Source organism: Oncorhynchus masou, chromosome 27, assembly GCF_036934945.1.
Source record: "Oncorhynchus masou masou isolate Uvic2021 chromosome 27, UVic_Omas_1.1, whole genome shotgun sequence".
NCBI classification, from domain to species: domain Eukaryota; kingdom Metazoa; phylum Chordata; class Actinopteri; order Salmoniformes; family Salmonidae; genus Oncorhynchus; species Oncorhynchus masou.
Genome location: NC_088238.1, coordinates 44,899,446 through 44,918,428, shown reverse-complemented (window position 1 = coordinate 44,918,428; position 18,983 = coordinate 44,899,446). Strand labels below are relative to the sequence as shown.

The 18,983-nt window shown below is 46.7% G+C and overlaps 1 protein-coding gene across 1 annotated transcript in view; it reads right to left on the bottom strand.

Annotated features, from left to right (window-relative positions):
• LOC135515497 (fibroblast growth factor 11-like) overlaps positions 1–18,983 on the bottom strand; it is a 112,193-nt gene that overhangs the window by 37,336 nt on the left and 55,874 nt on the right. Inside the window, exon 2 of the mRNA XM_064939127.1 lies at positions 15,005–15,115. Within this exon, the coding sequence (XP_064795199.1) occupies positions 15,005–15,115 (111 nt within the window). The remainder of the gene's footprint in view (positions 1–15,004; positions 15,116–18,983) is intronic.

Genomic DNA, 18,983 nt, shown 5'->3' with positions numbered 1-18,983 from the left:
AAAAAACAGCCAGGAATAGTAGCTTTGAATAGGCCATTTAATAGTCAGTTTAAAAATGGAAGAACAACAGCAACCACAAGTATCAGCCAACAACTGCTTTTGTCTAATAGGGTTTTCTTGCCGAAAGAAAGAGAGTGATGATAGGATGGGTGATGAAGGAGTGCAGGCTGCCCTGGTCCTCTGTATCCCCCCCCCCCCCCCCCCGCTCTCTCTAGGCCCTGCTTTTATTTGTTCTATCGATCCCTGAATCTCAACCAGGCCGTTTCGCAAATGAACATGGTGTCACTAAAGACCACGGAGAAGGTGACACATAGAAGAGCACACACAGTCCCTCTCTTGTCTCTCTCTCTCTCACACACTCACACAGCCACACATACACGTATAGAATATATAATACCCCCTACTCACACATGGAGTCTATGACCCTCTGTAACCCTGGACACTGCTACAGACAGACACTCTCTCTCGCTCTCTCTTCCTTTCTCTCTCATTTTGACCATTCACTCTCCTGTATCTCAGTTTCACTCTCCCCTTCCCTCTCCTTTCTCCAATCTCCTCTCTTTAACCATTTCTCCCACCAATTGTCTGCTCACGTCCTCTCTCTCTCTCTCTCTGTGTATATATACACTGCTCAAAAAAATAAAGGGAGCACTTAAACAACACAATGTAACTCCAAGTCAATCACACACTCAAACTGTCCACTTAGGGAGCAACACTGATTGACAATAAATTTCACATGCTGTTGTGCAAATGGAATAGACAACAGGTGGAAATTATAGGCAATTAGCAAGACACCCCTAATAAAGGAGTGGTTCTGCAGGTGGTGACCACAGACCACTTCTCAGTTCCCATGCTTCCTGGCTGATGTTTTGGTCACTTTTGAATGCTGGCGGTGCTTTCACTCTAGTGGTAGCATGAGACGGAGTCTACAACCCACACAAGTAGCTCAGGTAGTGCAGCTCATCCAGGATGGTACATCAATGCGAGCTGTGGCAAGAAGGTTTGCTGTGTCTGTCACCGTAGTGTTCAGAGCATGGAGGCGCTACCAGGAGACAGGCCAGTACATCAGGAGACGTGGAGGAGGCCGTAGGAGGGCAACAACCCAGCAGCAGGACCGCTACCTCCGCCTTTGTGCAAGGAGGAGCAGGAGGAGCACTGCCAGAGCCCTGCAAAATGACCTCCAGCAGGCCACAAATGTGCATGGATCTGCTCAAACGGTCAGAAACAGACTCCATGAGGGTGGTATGAGGGCCCGACGTCCACAGGTGGGGGTTGTGCTTACAGCCCAACACTGTGCAGGACGTTTGGCATTTGCCAGAGAACACCAAGATTGGCAAATTCGCCACTGGCGCCCTGTCCTCTTCACAGATGAAAGCAGGTTCACACTGAGCACATGTGACAGATGTGACAGTCTGGAGACGCCGTGGAGAACATTCTGCTGCCTGCAACATCCTCCAGCATGACCGGTTTGGCGGTGGGTCAGTCATGGTGTGGGGTGGCATTTCTTTGGGGGGCCGCACAGCCCTCCATGTGCTCGCCAGAGGTAGCCTGACTGCCATTAGGTACTGAGATGAGATCCTCAGACCCCTTGTGAGACCATATGCTGGTGCGGTTGGCCCTGGGTTCCTCCTAATGCAAGACAATGATAGACCTCATGTGGCTAGAGTGTGTCAGCAGTTCCTGCAAGAGGAAGGCATTGATGCTATGGACTGGCCCGCCCGTTCCCCAGACCTGAATCCAATTGAGCACATCTGGGACATCATGTCTCACTCCATCCACCAACGCCATGTTGCACCACAGACTGTCCAGGAGTTGGCGGATGCTTTAGTCCAGGTCTGGGAGGAGATCCCTCAGGAGACCATCCGCCACCTCATCAGGAGCATGCCCAGGCATTGTAGGGAGGTCATACAGGCATGTGGAGGCCACACACACTACTGAGCCTAATTTTGACTTGTTTTAAGGACATTACATCAAAGTTGGATCAGCCTGTAGTGTGGTTTTCTTCTTTAATTTTGAGTGTGACTCCAAATCCAGACCTCCATGGGTTGATAAATTTGATTTCCATTGATAATTTGTGTGATTTTGTTGTCAGCACATTCAACTATGTAAAGAAAACAGTATTTAATAAGAATATTTAATTCATTCAGATCTAGGATGTGTTATTTTAGTGTTCCCTTTATTTTTTTGAGCAGACCCCTCCACATTTTACTGTTACAATTCGATAAAAATAGATTTTTGTCAACTATCAACAAAAATGATCTAATGTCAAATTGGATAAAGAATTCTAACATTTGTAAAAAAAAATATATATATATATATTTTTTTAAAGTGAACTAAATTAAAACACTAAGATACACTACATGACCAAAAGTGAGTGGACACCTGCTCCTGAACTCTTTAACATGGGGTTGGTCCCCCCTTTGCTGCTATAACAGCCTCCACTCTTCTGGGAAGGCATTCCACTAGATGTTGGAACATTGCTGCGGGGACTTGCTTCCATACAGCCTAAAAAGCATTAGTGAGGTCGGCACTGATGTTGGGCGATTAGGCCTGGCTCGCAGACTGTCTTCCAATTCATCACAAAGGTGTTCGATGGGGTTGAGGTCAGGGCTCTGTGCAAGCCAGTCAAGTTTTTCCCATCGATCTTGACAAGCCATTTCTGCATGGACCTCGCTTTGTGCCTGGGGGAATTGTCATGCTGAAACAGGAAAGGGCATTCCCCAAACTGTTGCCACAAAGTTGGAAGCCCAGAGTCGTCTAGAATTTCATTGTATGCAGTAGCGTTAAGATTTCCCTTCACTAGAACTAAGGAGCCTAGCCCAAAACATGAAAAACAGCCCCAGACCATTATTCCTCTTCCACCAATATTTACAGTTGGCACTGTGCATTGGGGCAGGTAGCGTTCTCCTGGCATCCACCAAACCCAGATTCATCCGTTGGGATGTCAAATAGTGAAGCATGATTCATCACTCTAGAGAACACATTTCCACTGCTCCAGAGTCCAATAGCTGCAAGCTTTACACCACTCCAGCCGACGCTTGGCATTGCGCATGGTGATCTTAGGCTTGTGTGCGGCTGCTCGGCCATGGAAACCCATTTCATGAAGCTCCCAACAAACAGTTTGGAAACTGGTAGTGAATGTTGCAATCGAGGCCGGACAATTTTTATGCGCTTCAGCACTTTGCGGTCCTGTTCTGTGAGCTTTCGTGGCCTACCACTTTGCGGCTGAGTCGTTGTTGCTCCGAGATGTTTCCACTTCACAATAACAGCACTTACTGTTGACTGGGGCAGCTCTAGCAGGGCAGAAATTTGACAAACTGACTTGTTGGAAATGTGGCATCCTATGACGGTCCAACGTTGAAAGTCACTGAGCCCTTCAGTAAAGCCATTCTACTGCCGATGTTTGTCTATGGAGATGCATGTCTGTGTACTTGATTTTATACAGCTGTCAGCAACGGCTGTGGATGAAATAGCCAATCCACTCATTTGAAGGGGTGTTCACATACGTTTGTATATATTGTGTATCTTGATTTAATATTTTAACATGTATTGATAAGTATTCAACCCCCTTAATCAATACATGTTAGAATCATATTTGCCAGTGATCTGGGTAAGTCTCTAAGAGCTTTGCACACCTGGATTGTCAAGTTGGTTGTTGATCATTGTTAAAAAAACATTTTCAAGTTTTGCCATAGTTTTTCAAGCGAATTTCAGTCAAACTGTAACTCAGGCCACTCAGGAACATTCAATGTCATCTTGATAAGCAACTATTGGACCTTTGGTTACTGTCCTGCTGAAATGTGAATTTGTATCCCAGTTTTTGTTGATAAGCAGACTGAACCAGGTTTTCCTCTAGGATTTTGCCCTGCGTTTAGCCATACCATTTCTTTTTATCCTAAACAACTCCCTGAAACTTGCAGATGACAAGCATACCTGTACCATGATGCAGCCACCACAATGCTTGAAAATATGAAGAGTGGTACTCAGTGATGTGGTTTTTTGGATTTGCCTCAAACACAACGCTCTCATAAAGTTAATTTATTTGCCAAACTTTGGCAGTTGTACTTTAGTGCCTTATTGCACTAACGTAAAACTGAGTTCAGAGGACGTCTGTATTCCTGTAGGGAATGGGTGTATTGACACACCATTCACAGAGTAATGAATAACTTCACCATGCTCAAAAGTATATTCAATGACTGCAATAGGTGCCCTTCTTTGTGAGGCACTGGGAAACGTCCCTAGTCTTTGTGGTTGAATCTGTATTTGAAATGCACTGCTCAACTGAGAGACCTTATCGATAATTGTATGTGTGGGGTACAGAAATGAGGTAGTCATTCAAAAATCATGTTAAACACTGTTATTGCATACAGAGTGAGTCCATGCAACTTGCCATAACAAAGGGGTTGAATACTTATCGACTCAAGACATTTCAGAATTTTAAATTCAGGCTATCACACAACAACATGTGGAAAAAGTCAAGGGGTGTGAATACTTTCTGAAGATACTGTATCTACTATGTTTTCCACTTTCCTATTAATCTCTCCCTCCCTCCCACCTCTCTCATAACACTCATTCTCTACGAGAGTGAGAGTTAGTCCTCCTTTCTCTCTCCATGAAAGGTGTCTCTCTTTCTAATCATATGGATTACAGCAGATAATAGGTCAGCCTGCCGTTTCTCTCTTTCGCTTCCCCTTCTCTTTCTTCCCCTCCCCTCTTTCTTTCTCAAGACACTCAGCGTGGTGCTGGGGAGACTGCTAGGTTAATTAAAGTTGTTAGAGTAAGAGACAGAGGGAGGGAGAGAGCGAAAGAGAGAGATAGAGATGGGTGGGGGGAGATGGGGAGATAGGCGGCTTTGCTGAATCAATCCCAGCAAGTCAATACACAATAAATAAACGAGGAGAACAACAACCAGGAAGGCATGGAGGAGAGAGAGGAAGGGGAGATGGATGGATGGAAGGAAGGCATGGGGGAGAGAGAGGAAGGGGAAATGGATGGAAGGCATGGAGGAGAGGGAGGAAGGGGAAATGGATGGAGGAGAGGGAGGATGGAGAGATGGATGGAAGGTATGGAGGAGAGAGAGGAAGGGGAGATGGATGGAAGGTATGGAGGAGAGAGAGGAAGGGGAGATGGATGGAAGGAAGGTATGGAGGAGAGAGAGGAATGGGTGATGGATGGAAGGCATGGAGGAGAGGGAGGATGGGGAGATGGATGGAAGGTATGGAGGAGAGAGAGGAAGGGGAGATGGATGGAAGGAAGGTATGGAGGAGAGAGAGGAAGGGGAGATGGATGGAAGGAAGGCATGGATGAGAGAGAGGAAGGGGAGCTGGATGGAAGGAAGGCATGGAGGAGAGAGAGCAAGGGGAGATGGATGTAAGGCATGGAGGAGTGTGAGGAAGGGGAAATGGATGGAAGGTATGGAGGAGAGGGAGGAAGGGGAAATGGATGGAAGGTATGGAGGAGAGGGAGGATGGGGAGATGGATGGAAGGTATGGAGGAGAGGGAGGATGGGGAGATGGATGGAAGGTATGGAGGAGAGGGCATCAGTGGTCTTTCTGAAGATGTTGTGCTGTATTGAGCCGAGAACGAGACGATTAGCTGTCTGTGTCATGGAGAGAGTTCAACACATGGACAGGAAGTAGATGGACAGGAAGTAAAGGGACGACAAGGAGAAGAAATACAGGAAGTATTGCTCATTCTCAACTTCCTGTTTGGGATGATGGGTGAGAGAGACCTAATACTTGTACTTGCGTCCTAAATAGTAGGCCGTTTGAGTATGTGAAAAAATGTAGTTTAATAGTATGTGACATTTTGAAGATTGAGTATACTTTAAAAGCCTGGATGTCATACTCATTTTGGCTTTGACAACAGCTGATCAGTTAGATATGGGGGCGTACTAGCGAAATCAATGAATATGGAGAAACAAAGTATTCTCAATATGTGAAAATAAAACGAGTTATAGTATATGAATTTTCTTAAATCAAGTATGGTTTAAATGCCAGGATGTTATAGTAATTTAGGTTCTTCATCTAGTAGAATCCGATGCACACTTTCCCACAGTGCATTGGAAGAGGTGAGCTGCGAATGATAGTGCCGGGTTCTCTTCAAGTAGCCAAACAACAAAACGAGGGTACTTAATTGGGAAGATGCTGTATAGCAAAGCTTCTGCAGTGGTGTTCAAATGTAAGCTCAGGGGTTCTTTTGTTCTCCTTTAAATGAACATGAGTATTGCATCGCTACATCTTTGAAAACAGAAGTATTTTTTGTTCTCCTTTTTTTTCATTGAAAAGTGCTTATTTTGAAAAAGTGTTCCTTCGTCAGAGCTTTTAAACTAAATGCTTAACCATCTTTTGATTTCTGAATGTGTCGGCACCGGAGATTCGGGATGTGGCATTATTGATGTTAATCATATTGACGTGTTAATCGGGCCTTTTGATTTGAACACATCGATTGTTTTCGTTTTGTAGGCTAGGCTACATATACAGTGCCTTGCGAAAGTATTCGTGTGTCCCACTTGTTGTTGATTCTTCACAAAAAAATACAGTTTTATATCTTTATGTTTGAAGCCTGAAATGTGGCAAAAGGTCGCAAAGTTCAAGGGGGCCGAATACTTTCGCAGGCCCTGTATAATTATTACATGTATGGATGCGGCCTTTAGCAGTCATTCTGATCTCGTTTCCAATGATCAGTGCTAGATGGGCGATATGGGCTACGGTAAAGGTCTAATAGTCTCCCTATAACCAGCTTGAGTAGGATTATAACTCCATTCCTATTCTAGTTTAGAGAAATTCATCAAATTGGAAAGGATCTATTATCAGGTGCATGTCTGTTGAATTTGGAAAGGTCCACCTGAACTAGGCCCCGCCCCACCTACGTTGCGGCCATGGCATGCTCCATCATTTTTACTAAACGGTATGTGCTAAATGGTACGCTAGTATGGGTATTCAGACAGTCACTCATTGTTAAAGGCTTGGGTGTTCGACATGTTATTGAAGTATAGTGTCATACTCTTTTTATGTTCAAAGCCAGAGTGCACCCCTATCGGGCTGTCACTCATCTCTCATCGCCTTAGCAATGCTGCTGTAAGGGATTAGTGTTGCCTAGATGGCTGGTGACAAGCATCTGCTCCCTCACCATCACTCACTAATCAGATCAGAGGCAGATCAACAGGAAGAGGATAGGGGTCACGAGAGGTCAAATACTATAGAGACCACAAGCCATCTACCTATACCTCTCTTTTTAGGATATATAATACAAAATATATATATTATTTTCTCATTTTCTCTCTGTCCATCCATCTATTCTCCCTCTCTCTCCCCACCTACTCAAACAACCTTTAAACTCTATCTACCTGCCTCTGTCTGTCTGTCAAACAGTTTGTATGCATTTAACCTGACTCTATTCCTTTAGTGCTGTAGTTCCCTATCTAGTTCTCTCATTCAATCCCCTATTCTTGTCTTTCATTCTCCCTCCTGCGAAACTAATATCTCTTATTCTACTCTCATGCATCTGTATTGTTCTAAATCCTAATTTCTCAGCACCTCTTCTCTTTCTTCACTCTTTTCTCTCTGTCTCCTTGACTCACTCTCTTTTTCTCTCTCTCTCTCTCTCCTCTCTCTTTCGCTCTCTCTGTCTCCCTGACTCGCTCTCTTTCCCTCTCTCTCACACAATAGTTCCTTGATTTCACCTTCTCCATATTCCTCTCCCGCTCATCAAATCAAATCAAATGTATTTATATAGCCCTTCTTACATCAGCTGATATCTCAAAGTGCTGTACAGAAACCCAGCCTAAAACCCCAAACAGCAAGCAATGCAGTTGTAGAAGCACGGTGGCTAGGAAAAACTCCCTAGAAAGGCCAAAACCTAGGAAGAAACCTAGAGAGGAACCAGGCTATGAGGGGTGGCCAGTCCTCTTCAGGCTGTGCCGGGTGGAGATTATAACAGAACATGGCCAAGATGTTCAAATGTTCAGAAATGACCAGCATGTTCAAATAATAATAATCACAGTAGTTGTTGAGGGTGCAACAAGTCAGCACCTCAGGAGTAAATGTCAGTTGGCTTTTCATAGCCTATCATTAAGAGTATCTCTACCGCTCCTGCTGTCTCTAGAAAGTTGAAAACAGCAGTTCTGGGACAGGTAGCACGTCCGGTGAACATGTCAGGGTTCCATAGCCACAGGCAGAACAGTTGAAACTGGAGCAGCAGCACGGCCAGGTGGACTGGGGACAGCAAGGAATCATCATGCCAGTTAGTCCTGAGGCATGGTCCTCTCATCCTCTCTCTCTCATCCTCTCTCAATTCAATTTCAATTTAAGGGCTTTATTGGCATGGGAAACATATGTTAACATTGCCAAAGCAAGTGAAGTAGATAATAAACACAAGTGAAATAAACAATAAACATTAACAGTTAACATTACACTCACAAAGTTCCAAAAGAATAAAGACATTTCAAATGTCATTATCTCTCTCTCCCTCTTGCTCACTCTCTCTCTGTGTGTGTGTGTGTGTGTGTGTGTGTGTGTGTGTGTGTGTGTGTGTGTGTGTGTGTGTGTGTGTGTGTGTGTGTGTGTGTGTGTGTGTGTGTGTGTGTGTGTGTGTGTGTGTGTGTGTGTGTGTGTGTGTGTGTGTTTGTGTGTTATTGAGTTGCTGAAACTGAAAAGACGATGTCAGCCTAGACCAATCCCGAAGCTGAGAGAGATGAATAAATGTTTTTCGCAGCAGGAATTGGAGGGGATAAATGTTCAGGGAATCAAGTTAACTGGTCTTTATGGATTTCTGATGGAATTTCCATTCCTCCCACTCCCCCTGTCCCTCCGGATGGATGGAGATCTCCAAAGCAGGCCAAATCCATTGACACCACCCTTTCAAACCCAATATCTCACTTTCTTGTCTTCCTCTGCAACTCTCTGGTTCTCTGTTTTTCTCTGTCTCAACCACCCTCTTGTAAACTTGTCTCGCAGCCTCTCACCCTCCCTTCCTCTCTCTTTCTCACCCTCTCTCTCTTTCACCCTCGCTCTCTCTCACCCCCCTTCCTCTCTCTTTCTCACCCTCTTTCTCTTTCACCCTCTCTCTCTCACCCTCCCTTCCTCTCTCTTTCTCACCCTCTCTCTCTTTCACCATCTATCTCTTTCACCCTCTCTCTCTCACCCTCCCTTCCTCTCTCTTTCTCACCCTCTCTCTCGTTCACCCTCTCTCTCTCACCCTCCCTTCATCTCTCTTTCTCGCACTCTCTCTCTTTCACCCTCTCTCTCTTTCACCCTCTCTCCCCACCCTCCCTTCCTCTCTCTTTCTCACCGTCTCTCTCTTTCACCCTCTCTCCCCACCCTCCCTTCCTCTCTCTTTCTCACCGTCTCTCTCTTTCACCCTCTCTCCCCACCCTCCCTTCCTCTCTCTTTCTCACTGTCTCTCTCTTTCACCCTCTCTCCCCACCCTCCCTTCCTCTCTCTTTCTCACCGTCTCTCTCTTTCACCCTCTCTCCCCACCTTCCCTTCCTCTCTCTTTCTCGCCCTCTCTCTCTTTCACCCTCTCTCCCCACCCTCCCTTCCTCTCTCTTTCTCGCCCTCTCTCTCTTTCACCCTCTCTCCCCACCCTCCCTTCCTCTCTCTCACCCTCCCTTCATCTCTCTTTCACCCTCTCTCCCCACCCTCCCTTCCTCTCTCTTTCTCACCGTCTCTCTCTTTCACCCTCTCTCTCTTTCACCCTCTCTCCCCACCCTCCCTTCCTCTCTCTTTCTCACCGTCTCTGTCTTTCACCCTCTCTCTCTTTCACCCTCTCTCCCCACCCTCCCTTCCTCTCTCTTTCTCACTGTCTCTCTCTTTCACCCTCTCTCTCTCACCCTCCCTGTATTTTTCTCCCTCATCATTTCATTTTCCAGTCTGTTTCTTCTTCCTGCCTATTTGTGTAGGACGGGAGAGTCCCTCCTCTCTTGGTACATCCTCCCCCACTCCTCTCCTCTTCTCTCCCCCTGTCTCCTCTCCCTCCTCCATGTCCGTCAGGTGGGAGGTCTGGCTCTCTTACACACACATTCATGTCACCGTGACAATTCACTGGTCAGTCCAGCTGGACAGAGAAGAGGTGTCCAAACTCTTCTCTCCTTCTCTCCCTCCATCCCTCCCTCCTCCCACTTTCCCTCATTACCCCATTACATAACCATCTGAAAGAGAGAGAGAGGGGGGGGGGGGGTAGAGAAAAAGCCAGTCTCTTGTACCTCCCACCAGAGGGGGGAGACACAGTGATTGAATGGCCATCAGTGGCTCGCCAGCTGCTTCTTTGGCAGCGCATTCCCTCCTCTCTCTCTATCCTCTTTCCCTCATCTCTCATCCCTCCCCTCTCTCCCTATTCTCTGTCTTCCCCTCTGTTCCTCTGCTCGCTTCCCTCCCTCCCTTGCTTGCTTCCCCCTTTCTCTTTCCCTCCCTTCCTGCATCCCTTCAAAGGTCCAGACCTCTAAAGTCGTAGAGGAAGAAAATAAGCATTTTCCCCCGAGATGAGAGCAGAGGGGTTGAATCAAGACATAGGTGATGGGGGTGGATGTATACCCCCATCCCCCCTTTCTCTCCTGGGTGTGTGCTGGTTCCCGTGGCCCGACCCGTCGTGGCTGTAAGGGGGCCTTGGGGGAAAGTTCCCATGGCTGAAGCCGGGGGCTGGTTCTATGTGCCCAGGGTGGGGGATGGGTCTATGTGCTCAGGACTGGGGCCTTGTGTCTGGGGTCTGTTAGGGCGCCGGGGGTGGAAGTTCCCAGAGCGGAGGCTGAAGGCTGAGGGGGCCGCAGGGGTCATCCTGACAGGCCGGCGTTAGTAAAATTAGCAATTAACTGACAGGGAGGTGCAGCCGCAGTGTGTAATACCCCTGGCCAGGGACCAAACACCCAGGGGCCTCCGCCAACAACAGCCTCTCTACTTAATTGTCAGAGCGAGGGAGGGATGCATCCCATCCCAGTGTCCTTTGACAACTCCCAACGGTCAAATGTACTTTGAGGGAGTTTCTCTATGTTTTGTGTGTGTGTGTGTTCGTTGAACATCATTTTACGTCTAGATCTTGTCTTATTTAAACTTGAGATTGAGATTGAGATGAAGAATCTCTTTACACAGAGAGCCCTGTACATATGACAATAAAAACATAAACAACATACAGTCGTGGCCAAAAGTTTTGAGAATGACACAAATATTAATTTCCACAAAGTTTGCTGCTTCAGTGTCTTTCGATATGTTGTCAGATGTTGTTACTATCGAAATCCGAAGTATAATTACAAGCATTTCATCAGTGTCAAAGGCTTTTATTGACAATTACATGAAGTTGATGCAAAGAGTCAATATTTGCAGAGTTGACCCTTCTTTTTCAAGACCACTGCAATCCGCCCTGGCATGCTGTCAATTAACTTCTGGGCCACATCCTGACTGATGGCAGCCCATTCTTGCATAATCAATGCTTGGAGTTTGTCAGAATATGTGGGCTTTTGTTTGTCCACCCACCTCTTGAGGATTGACCGCAAGTTCTCAATGGGATTAAGGTCTGGGGAGTTTCCTGGCCATGGACCCAAAATATCGATGTTTTGTTCCCCAAGCCACTTAGTTATCACTTTTGCCTTATGGCAAGGTGCTCCATCATGCTGGAAAAGACATTGTTCGTTACTAAACTGTTCCTGCATGGTTGGGAGAAGTTGCACTCTGAGGATGTGTTGGTACCATCCTTTATTCATGGCTGTGTTCTTAGGTAAAATTGTGAGTGAGCCCACTCCCTTGGCTGAGAAGCAACCCCACACATGAATGGTCTCAGGAAGCCTTACTGTTGGCTTGACACAGGACTGATGGTGGCGCTCACCTTGTCTTTTCCGGACAAGTTTTTTTCCAGATGCCCCAAACAATCGGAAAAGGGATTCATCAGAGACAATGACTTTACCCCAGTCCTCAACAGTCGAATCCCTGTACCTTTTGCAGAATATCAGTCTGTCCCTGATGTTTTTCCTGGAAAGAAGTGGCTTCTTTGCTGCCCTTCTTGACACCAGGCCATCCTCCAAAACTCTTCGCCTCACTGTGCGTGCAGATTCACTCACACCTGCTTGCTGCCATTCCTGAGCAAGCTCTGTACTGGTGGTGCATAGATTCCGCTGCTGAATCAACTGTAGGAGACATTTCTGGAGCTTGCTGGACTTTCTTGGGTGCCCCGAAGCCTTCTTCACAACAATTGAACTGCTCTCCTTAAAGTTCTTGATGATCCGATAAATGGTTCATTTAGGTGCAATCTTACTGGCAGCAATATCCTTGCCTGTGAAGCCCTTTTTGTGAAAAGCAATGAACTCAATCATTCAATTATTCGAACTCAATCAGCATGACAGAGTGATCTCCAGCCTTGTCCTCGTCAACACTCACACCTGTGTTAACGAGAGAATCACTGACATGTCAGCTGATCCTTTTGTGGCAGGGCTGAAATGCAGTGGAAATGTTTTGGGGGGATTCAGTTCAATTGCATCGCAAAGAGGGACTTTGCAATGAATTGCAATTCATCTGATCACTCTTCATAACATTCTGGAGTATATGCAAATTGCCATCATACAAACTGAGGCTTAATATTTGTGTCAGTCTCAAAACGTTGGGCCACGACTGTACACGTGTATAAAATAATAAAATTCAGCACAACAACAAAAATCACATTCAACTACATAGAGGTCATCAATCAATAATGGAAACTGCCTGAGTGACACCAGCACATCTAACTGCAGTGACCTCTGCAGATTGTTCCACAAATTAGGGTCAAAAAATACAAAACACAGATTTGTTACATATAGAGGGAGTTTCTGTCCGATTGCTTTGTAAATTAATCAAAGAGATTGCAGCTTTCTTCTTCCTGACAGAGAGGTCCAGCCCACATTTTTGTGGGATTTTAGGACTCAATGATGAGCCCTAAAATTGTCCCCTGTGATAAAGCATATTGCTGAATGGCGGGAGTGTGTGTGTGTGTGTGTGTGTGTGTGTGTGTGTGTGTGTGTGTGTGTGTGTGTGTGTGTGTGTGTGTGTGTGTGTGTGTGTGTGTGTGTGTGTGTGTGTGTGTGTGTGTGTGTTTGTCCTGTTAGCAAGAGAGAGCAGGGGAAGCCTGGGTAGGCCTGGTCCATCAGAACACTCCAGACTCTGTGAGTGTGTCCATAATGGAAACCTATTCCCTACATAGTATACTATGCAATATGGAACCTGGTCAAAAGTAGTGTACTACATGGGGAATATGGTGCAATTTGGGAGTCAGCTTGTCTCTGTAGAACTCAGATATGAATCTGACTGTTTCCTCCTTAATTATTTATCTCCATTTGCTGCTGATTTGGCCCTTTACTGACTGGCCTCAGCACACTCTGCAGTGGGGTGCGTAATTACACACATATCCACACACACACACACACACATGGACACACACACATGCAAACACACACACATGGACATGTACACAGGCAGACACACACACGCATCCGGGCATGCACGTCAACACACGCACACAAACACTCTTTTTTTCATAGGAGAGGTCAGGGAACAGGTTGGGGGTCCCACCCTGGGGCTGATGGCAGAGAGAAAGAGAGGGGGAGAAGGAGAGAGGCTGAGGAGGCTACGCTGTAGTGAGACAAAAAGCTAGGCAGGTCCATCAGCCACTCAGAACCACAGTTGTGGTGTATGAGAGGAACCTCTGCTCCCTCCGCAGGGAGGCCTGCCATTCTGTTCTGGCCTACAGTAAATACAAAATGAGATATTCCAGACCTTGATCATAGACGCTCAAACACATACACAAACAGAGACGCATGCACACACTTCGCACACACACACACACATACACACACGCAAAACACTAATCTATCCCATTCAATATTCTGTGCGGTGGGGTAGATGATTATGCCGTTGTGATGTCAATCACTCAACAATTCTACCGTGCTGTGGGAATGAATAAATAATCTGCTTTGAATGAAAAGTGAACGATTTATGAGTCCTGTACTGGGCTGTACATGCCAGATCTCCCTCCACCCGCCTCTTTCTCTCTCTCCCTCTCTCTTTCTATCTCCCTCTCTCTTTTTATCGCTCTTCACCTCTCTCTCTCTCTCTACACCTCTTTCCTCTCGCTCTTCACCCTTCCCTGCCTCCCTCTCCCATCCTGCACTTCGCCTCTTCCTCTCCCCTAAGCCTGTTCCCCTTACAGAAAGCTCACAGTAACAGTAAGCCTGATGTAAGGATTGATAGAGTTATAGTTGTTATGAAATATACCGTAACTCACACTCAAAAACACTTCACAGTTGTCCTCTAATCTCTGAACAAACTTTAATACCCCAACCGGGACCTGTTATGTTATGCAGTGATTTACTGTGCTTACAGTTTCTATACTGTACCAACCTAAAAAAGTGTCCACAATGGCTAAAGTGTGAGAGCCCTGTACACATCTACCATATATTTAAGATTCACAGACTGTTATGCAATAACTTGTGTACAATAACTGTCTAAAAATACGTACTGTCTAAAGATTATCACTGTGCCTATACAGACTTTTATATTTCAATACAAACTGTGGAGAGACAGACAGACAGACAGACAGACAGACAGACAGACAGACAGACAGACAGACAGACAGACAGACAGGTGTGAGACTTACAGAAGGACAGCAGGGTTAGAGAGACAGACAGACACAGAAAGACAGGTGTAAGACTTACAGAAGGACAGCCGGGTTAGAGAGACAGACAGACAGACAGGTGTGAGACCTACAGACAGACAGCAGGGTTATAGAGACAGACAGACACAGAAAGACAGGTGTGAGACTTACAGAAGGACAGCAGGGATATAGAGACAGACAGACAGACAGGTGTGAGACTTACAGACAGACAACAGGGTTATAGAGACAGACAGACACAGAAAGACAGGTGTGAGACTTACAGAAGGACAGCAGGGTTATACAGACAGACAGACAGGTGTGAGACTTACAGAAGGACAGCAGGGTTATACAGACAGACAGACAGACAGACAGGTGTGAGACAGATAGACAGACTTACAGAAGGAGCTGCTTTCGTCCTTTGTGCCGTCCATGGTGCCATCCGGAAGCATCTGGAGGTAGAAGCCATGCCGGTTGTAGAGTCTCGTGACAATGCCTTTCAGTTGGGGCTCTGCAGGGGGACAGGACAGGGTTAATTTGTGTCCTCATATTGCATGATAGTCAGTGATGTTTGCACTCAAACTCAGCATCTGGGAACAAACAACAGTAAAGGAAGATTCTACACTCTAATGTATTTTCTCCCAAATATATTACAACGTGATTTACACTGAAAGGCAGCATCTGTGTCCACAGTGGCCTTCTCTATTAAATTATTTTGTATTGTTTATCTAACCTTTATTTAACTAGGCAAGTCAGTTAAGAACAAATTCTTATTTACAATGACTGACTATTGATGGGACCTTGGTGCCTGCTTAAAAAGGGGCCGCGTCTACGATGAGGGGAGGTAGGGTGTGTGTGCCTGCCTACTGCCTAGCACGGAGAATGCTTCGTTAAAGATGAATAGCATGTGAGGCTGTGCTGCTCTGTTCGCGATAAGGCAGAGGAGTGAGAGAGCGAGATAGGAGGAACGCTAAAGACAAAAACACAAACAAGAAAAACTCGACTGAGCTACTAAAAGTTTAATGACACGGGATCACGTCTTCCATCTACTGTGACGCTCCGATTTGTTGTTTACAGAGTATGTTCTGAGGCAGAAAAATTGTTTGTAGAGCTAACTGGGATTTGTATCTCCAGATGAACACTTTACCTGAGTTTACCTGCTACATTTGCAGGCTCTTATTGTGTAGTAGCTTCTGGTTGACAGCAAGCGTGCTAGCTAATGCTACGGGACAACAGCAGTCGTTTACCCTTCCCCATAACCATGACTGTAACTACATATGAGGACACAGGTCTGGGCCTCCGCAATTTTTTTCTGAGAAGAAAAAATGAACCAGTCAAAAGATTGGACACAACTACAAGGGGTTTTCTTTATTTTTTTACATTCTACATTGTAGAATAATAGTGAAGACATCAACAATAAAAATAACACAATCATGTAGTAACCAAAAAAGTGTTAAACAAATATATTTTATATTTGAGATTCTTCAAAGTAGCCACCCATTGCCTTGATGACAACTTTGCACACTCTTGGCATTCTCTCAACCAGCTTCACCTGGAATGCTTTTCCAACAATCTTGAAGGAGTTCACACATATGCTGAGCACTTGCTGGCTGCTTTTCCTTCAATCTGCTGTCCAACTCATTCCAAACCGTCTCAATTGGGTTGAAGTCGGATGATTGTGGAGGCCAGGTCAACTGATGCAGAAATCCATAACTCTCCTTCTAGGTCAAATAGCCCTTACATAGCCTGGAGGTGTGTTCGGTCATTGTCCTGTTAAAAAATAAATGATAGTCCCAATAAGCCCAAACCAGATGGGATGGTATTCCGCTGCAGAATGCTGTGGTAGCCATGCTGGCTAAGTGTGTCTTGAATTCTAAATAAATCACTGACAGGGTCACCAGCAAGCACCCCGGTGGGAACTACGCATGCAGAGATCATCCGTTCACCTACTCTGTGTCTCACGAAGACACAGCAGTTGGAACCAAACATCTCAAATTCGGACTCATCAGATCAAAGGACAGATTTCAGGTCTAATTTCCATTGCTTGTGTTTCTTGACCCAAGCAAGTCTCTTCTTATTATTGGTGTCCTTTAGTAGTGGTTTCTTTGCAGCAATTCGACCATAAAGGCCTGATTCACGCAGTCTCATCTGAACAGTCGATGTTGAGATGTGTCTGTTACTTGATCTCCGTGAAGCATTTATTTGAGCTGCAATTTCTGAGGCTGGTAACTCTAATGAACTTATTCTCTGCAGCAGAGGTAACTCTGGGGCTTCCTTTCCTGTGGTGGTCCTCAGGAGAGCCTGTTTCATCATAGCGCTTGATGGTTTTTGCGACTTCACTTGAAACTTTTATTATCTGACCTTCGTGTCTTAAAGTAATGATGGACTGTCATTTTTCTTTGCTTATTTGAGCTGTTCTTTAATAATAGAGCTCCGGGCAGCCGAGCGGAAATGGAGGAAAACTCGCCTCCCTGCGGACCTGGCATCCTTTCACTCCCTCCTCTCTACATTTTCCTCCTCTGTCTCTGCTGCTAAAGCCACTTTCTACCACTCTAAATTCCAAGCATCTGCCTCTAACCCTAGGAAGCTCTTTGCCACCTTCTCCTCCCTCCTGAATCCTCCTCCCCCTCCCCCCCCCTCCTCCCTCTCTGCAGATGACTTCGTCAACCATTTTGAAAAGAAGGTCGACGACATCCGATCCTCGTTTGCTAAGTCAAACGACACCGCTGGTTCTGCTCACACTGCCCTACCCTGTGCTCTGACCTCTTTCTCCCCTCTCTCTCCAGATGAAATCTCGCTTCTTGTGACGGCCGGCCGCCCAACAACCTGCCCGCTCGACCCTATCCCCTCCTCTCTCCTCCAGACCATTTCCGGGGACCTTCTCCCTTACCTCACCTCGCTCATCAACTCATCCCTGACCGCTGGCTACGTCCCTTCCGTCTTCAAGAGAGCGAGAGTTGCACCCCTTCTGAAGAAACCTACACTCGATCCCTCCGATGTCAACAACTACAGACCAGTATCCCTTCTTTCTTTTCTCTCCAAAACTCTTGAACGTGCCGTCCTTGGCCAGCTCTCCCGCTATCTCTCTCAGAATGACCTTCTTGATCCTCCAAATCAGTCAGGTTTCAAAACTAGCCATTCAACTGAGACTGCTCTTCTCTGTATCACGGAGGCGCTCCGCACTGCTAAAGCTAACTCTCTCTCCTCTGCTCTCATCCTTCTAGACCTATCGGCTGCCTTCGATACTGTGAACCACCAGATCCTCCTCTCCACCCTCTCCGAGTTGGGCATCTCCGGCGCGGCCCACGCTTGGATTGCGTCCTACCTGACAGGTCGCTCCTACCAGGTGGCGTGGCGAGAATCTGTCTCCTCGCCACGCGCTCTCACCACTGGTGTCCCCCAGGGCTCTGTTCTAGGCCCTCTCCTATTCTCGCTATACACCAAGTCACTTGGCTCTGTCATAACCTCACATGGTCTCTCCTATCATTGCTATGCAGACGACACACAATTAATCTTCTCCTTTCCCCCTTCTGATGACCAGGTGGCGAATCGCATCTCTGCATGTCTGGCAGACATATCAGTGTGGATGACGGATCACCACCTCAAGCTGAACCTCGGCAAGACGGAGCTGCTCTTCCTCCCGGGGAAGGACTGCCCGTTCCATGATCTCGCCATCACGGTTGACAACTCCATTGTGTCCTCCTCCCAGAGCGCTAAGAACCTTGGCGTGATCCTGGACAACACCCTGTCGTTCTCAACCAACATCATGGCGGTGGCCCGTTCCTGTAGGTTCATGCTCTACAACATCCGCAGAGTACGACCCTGCCTCACACAGGAAGCGGCGCAGGTCCTAATCCAGGCACTTGTCATCTCCCGTCTGGATTACTGCAACTCGCTGTTGGCTGGGCTCCCTGCCTATGCCATTAAACCCCTACAACTCATCCAGAACGCCGCAGCCCGTCTGGTGTTCAACCTTCCCAAGTTCTCTCACGTCACCCCGCTCCTCCGCTCTCTCCACTGGCTTCCAGTTGAAGCTCGCATACGCTACAAGACCATGGTGCTTGCCTACGGAGCTGTGAGGGGAACGGCACCGCAGTACCTCCAGGCTCTGATCAGGCCCTACACCCAAGCAAGGGCACTGCGTTCATCCACCTCTGGCCTGCTCGCCTCCCTACCATTGAGGAAGTACAGTTCCCGCTCAGCCCAGTCAAAACTGTTCGCTGCTCTGGCCCCCCAATGGTGGAACAAACTCCCTCACGACGCCAGGACAGCGGAGTCAATCACCACCTTCCGGAGACACCTGAAACCCCACCTCTTCAAGGAATACCTAGGATAGGATAAGTAATCCTTCTCACCACCCCCCCCCTTAATGATTTAGA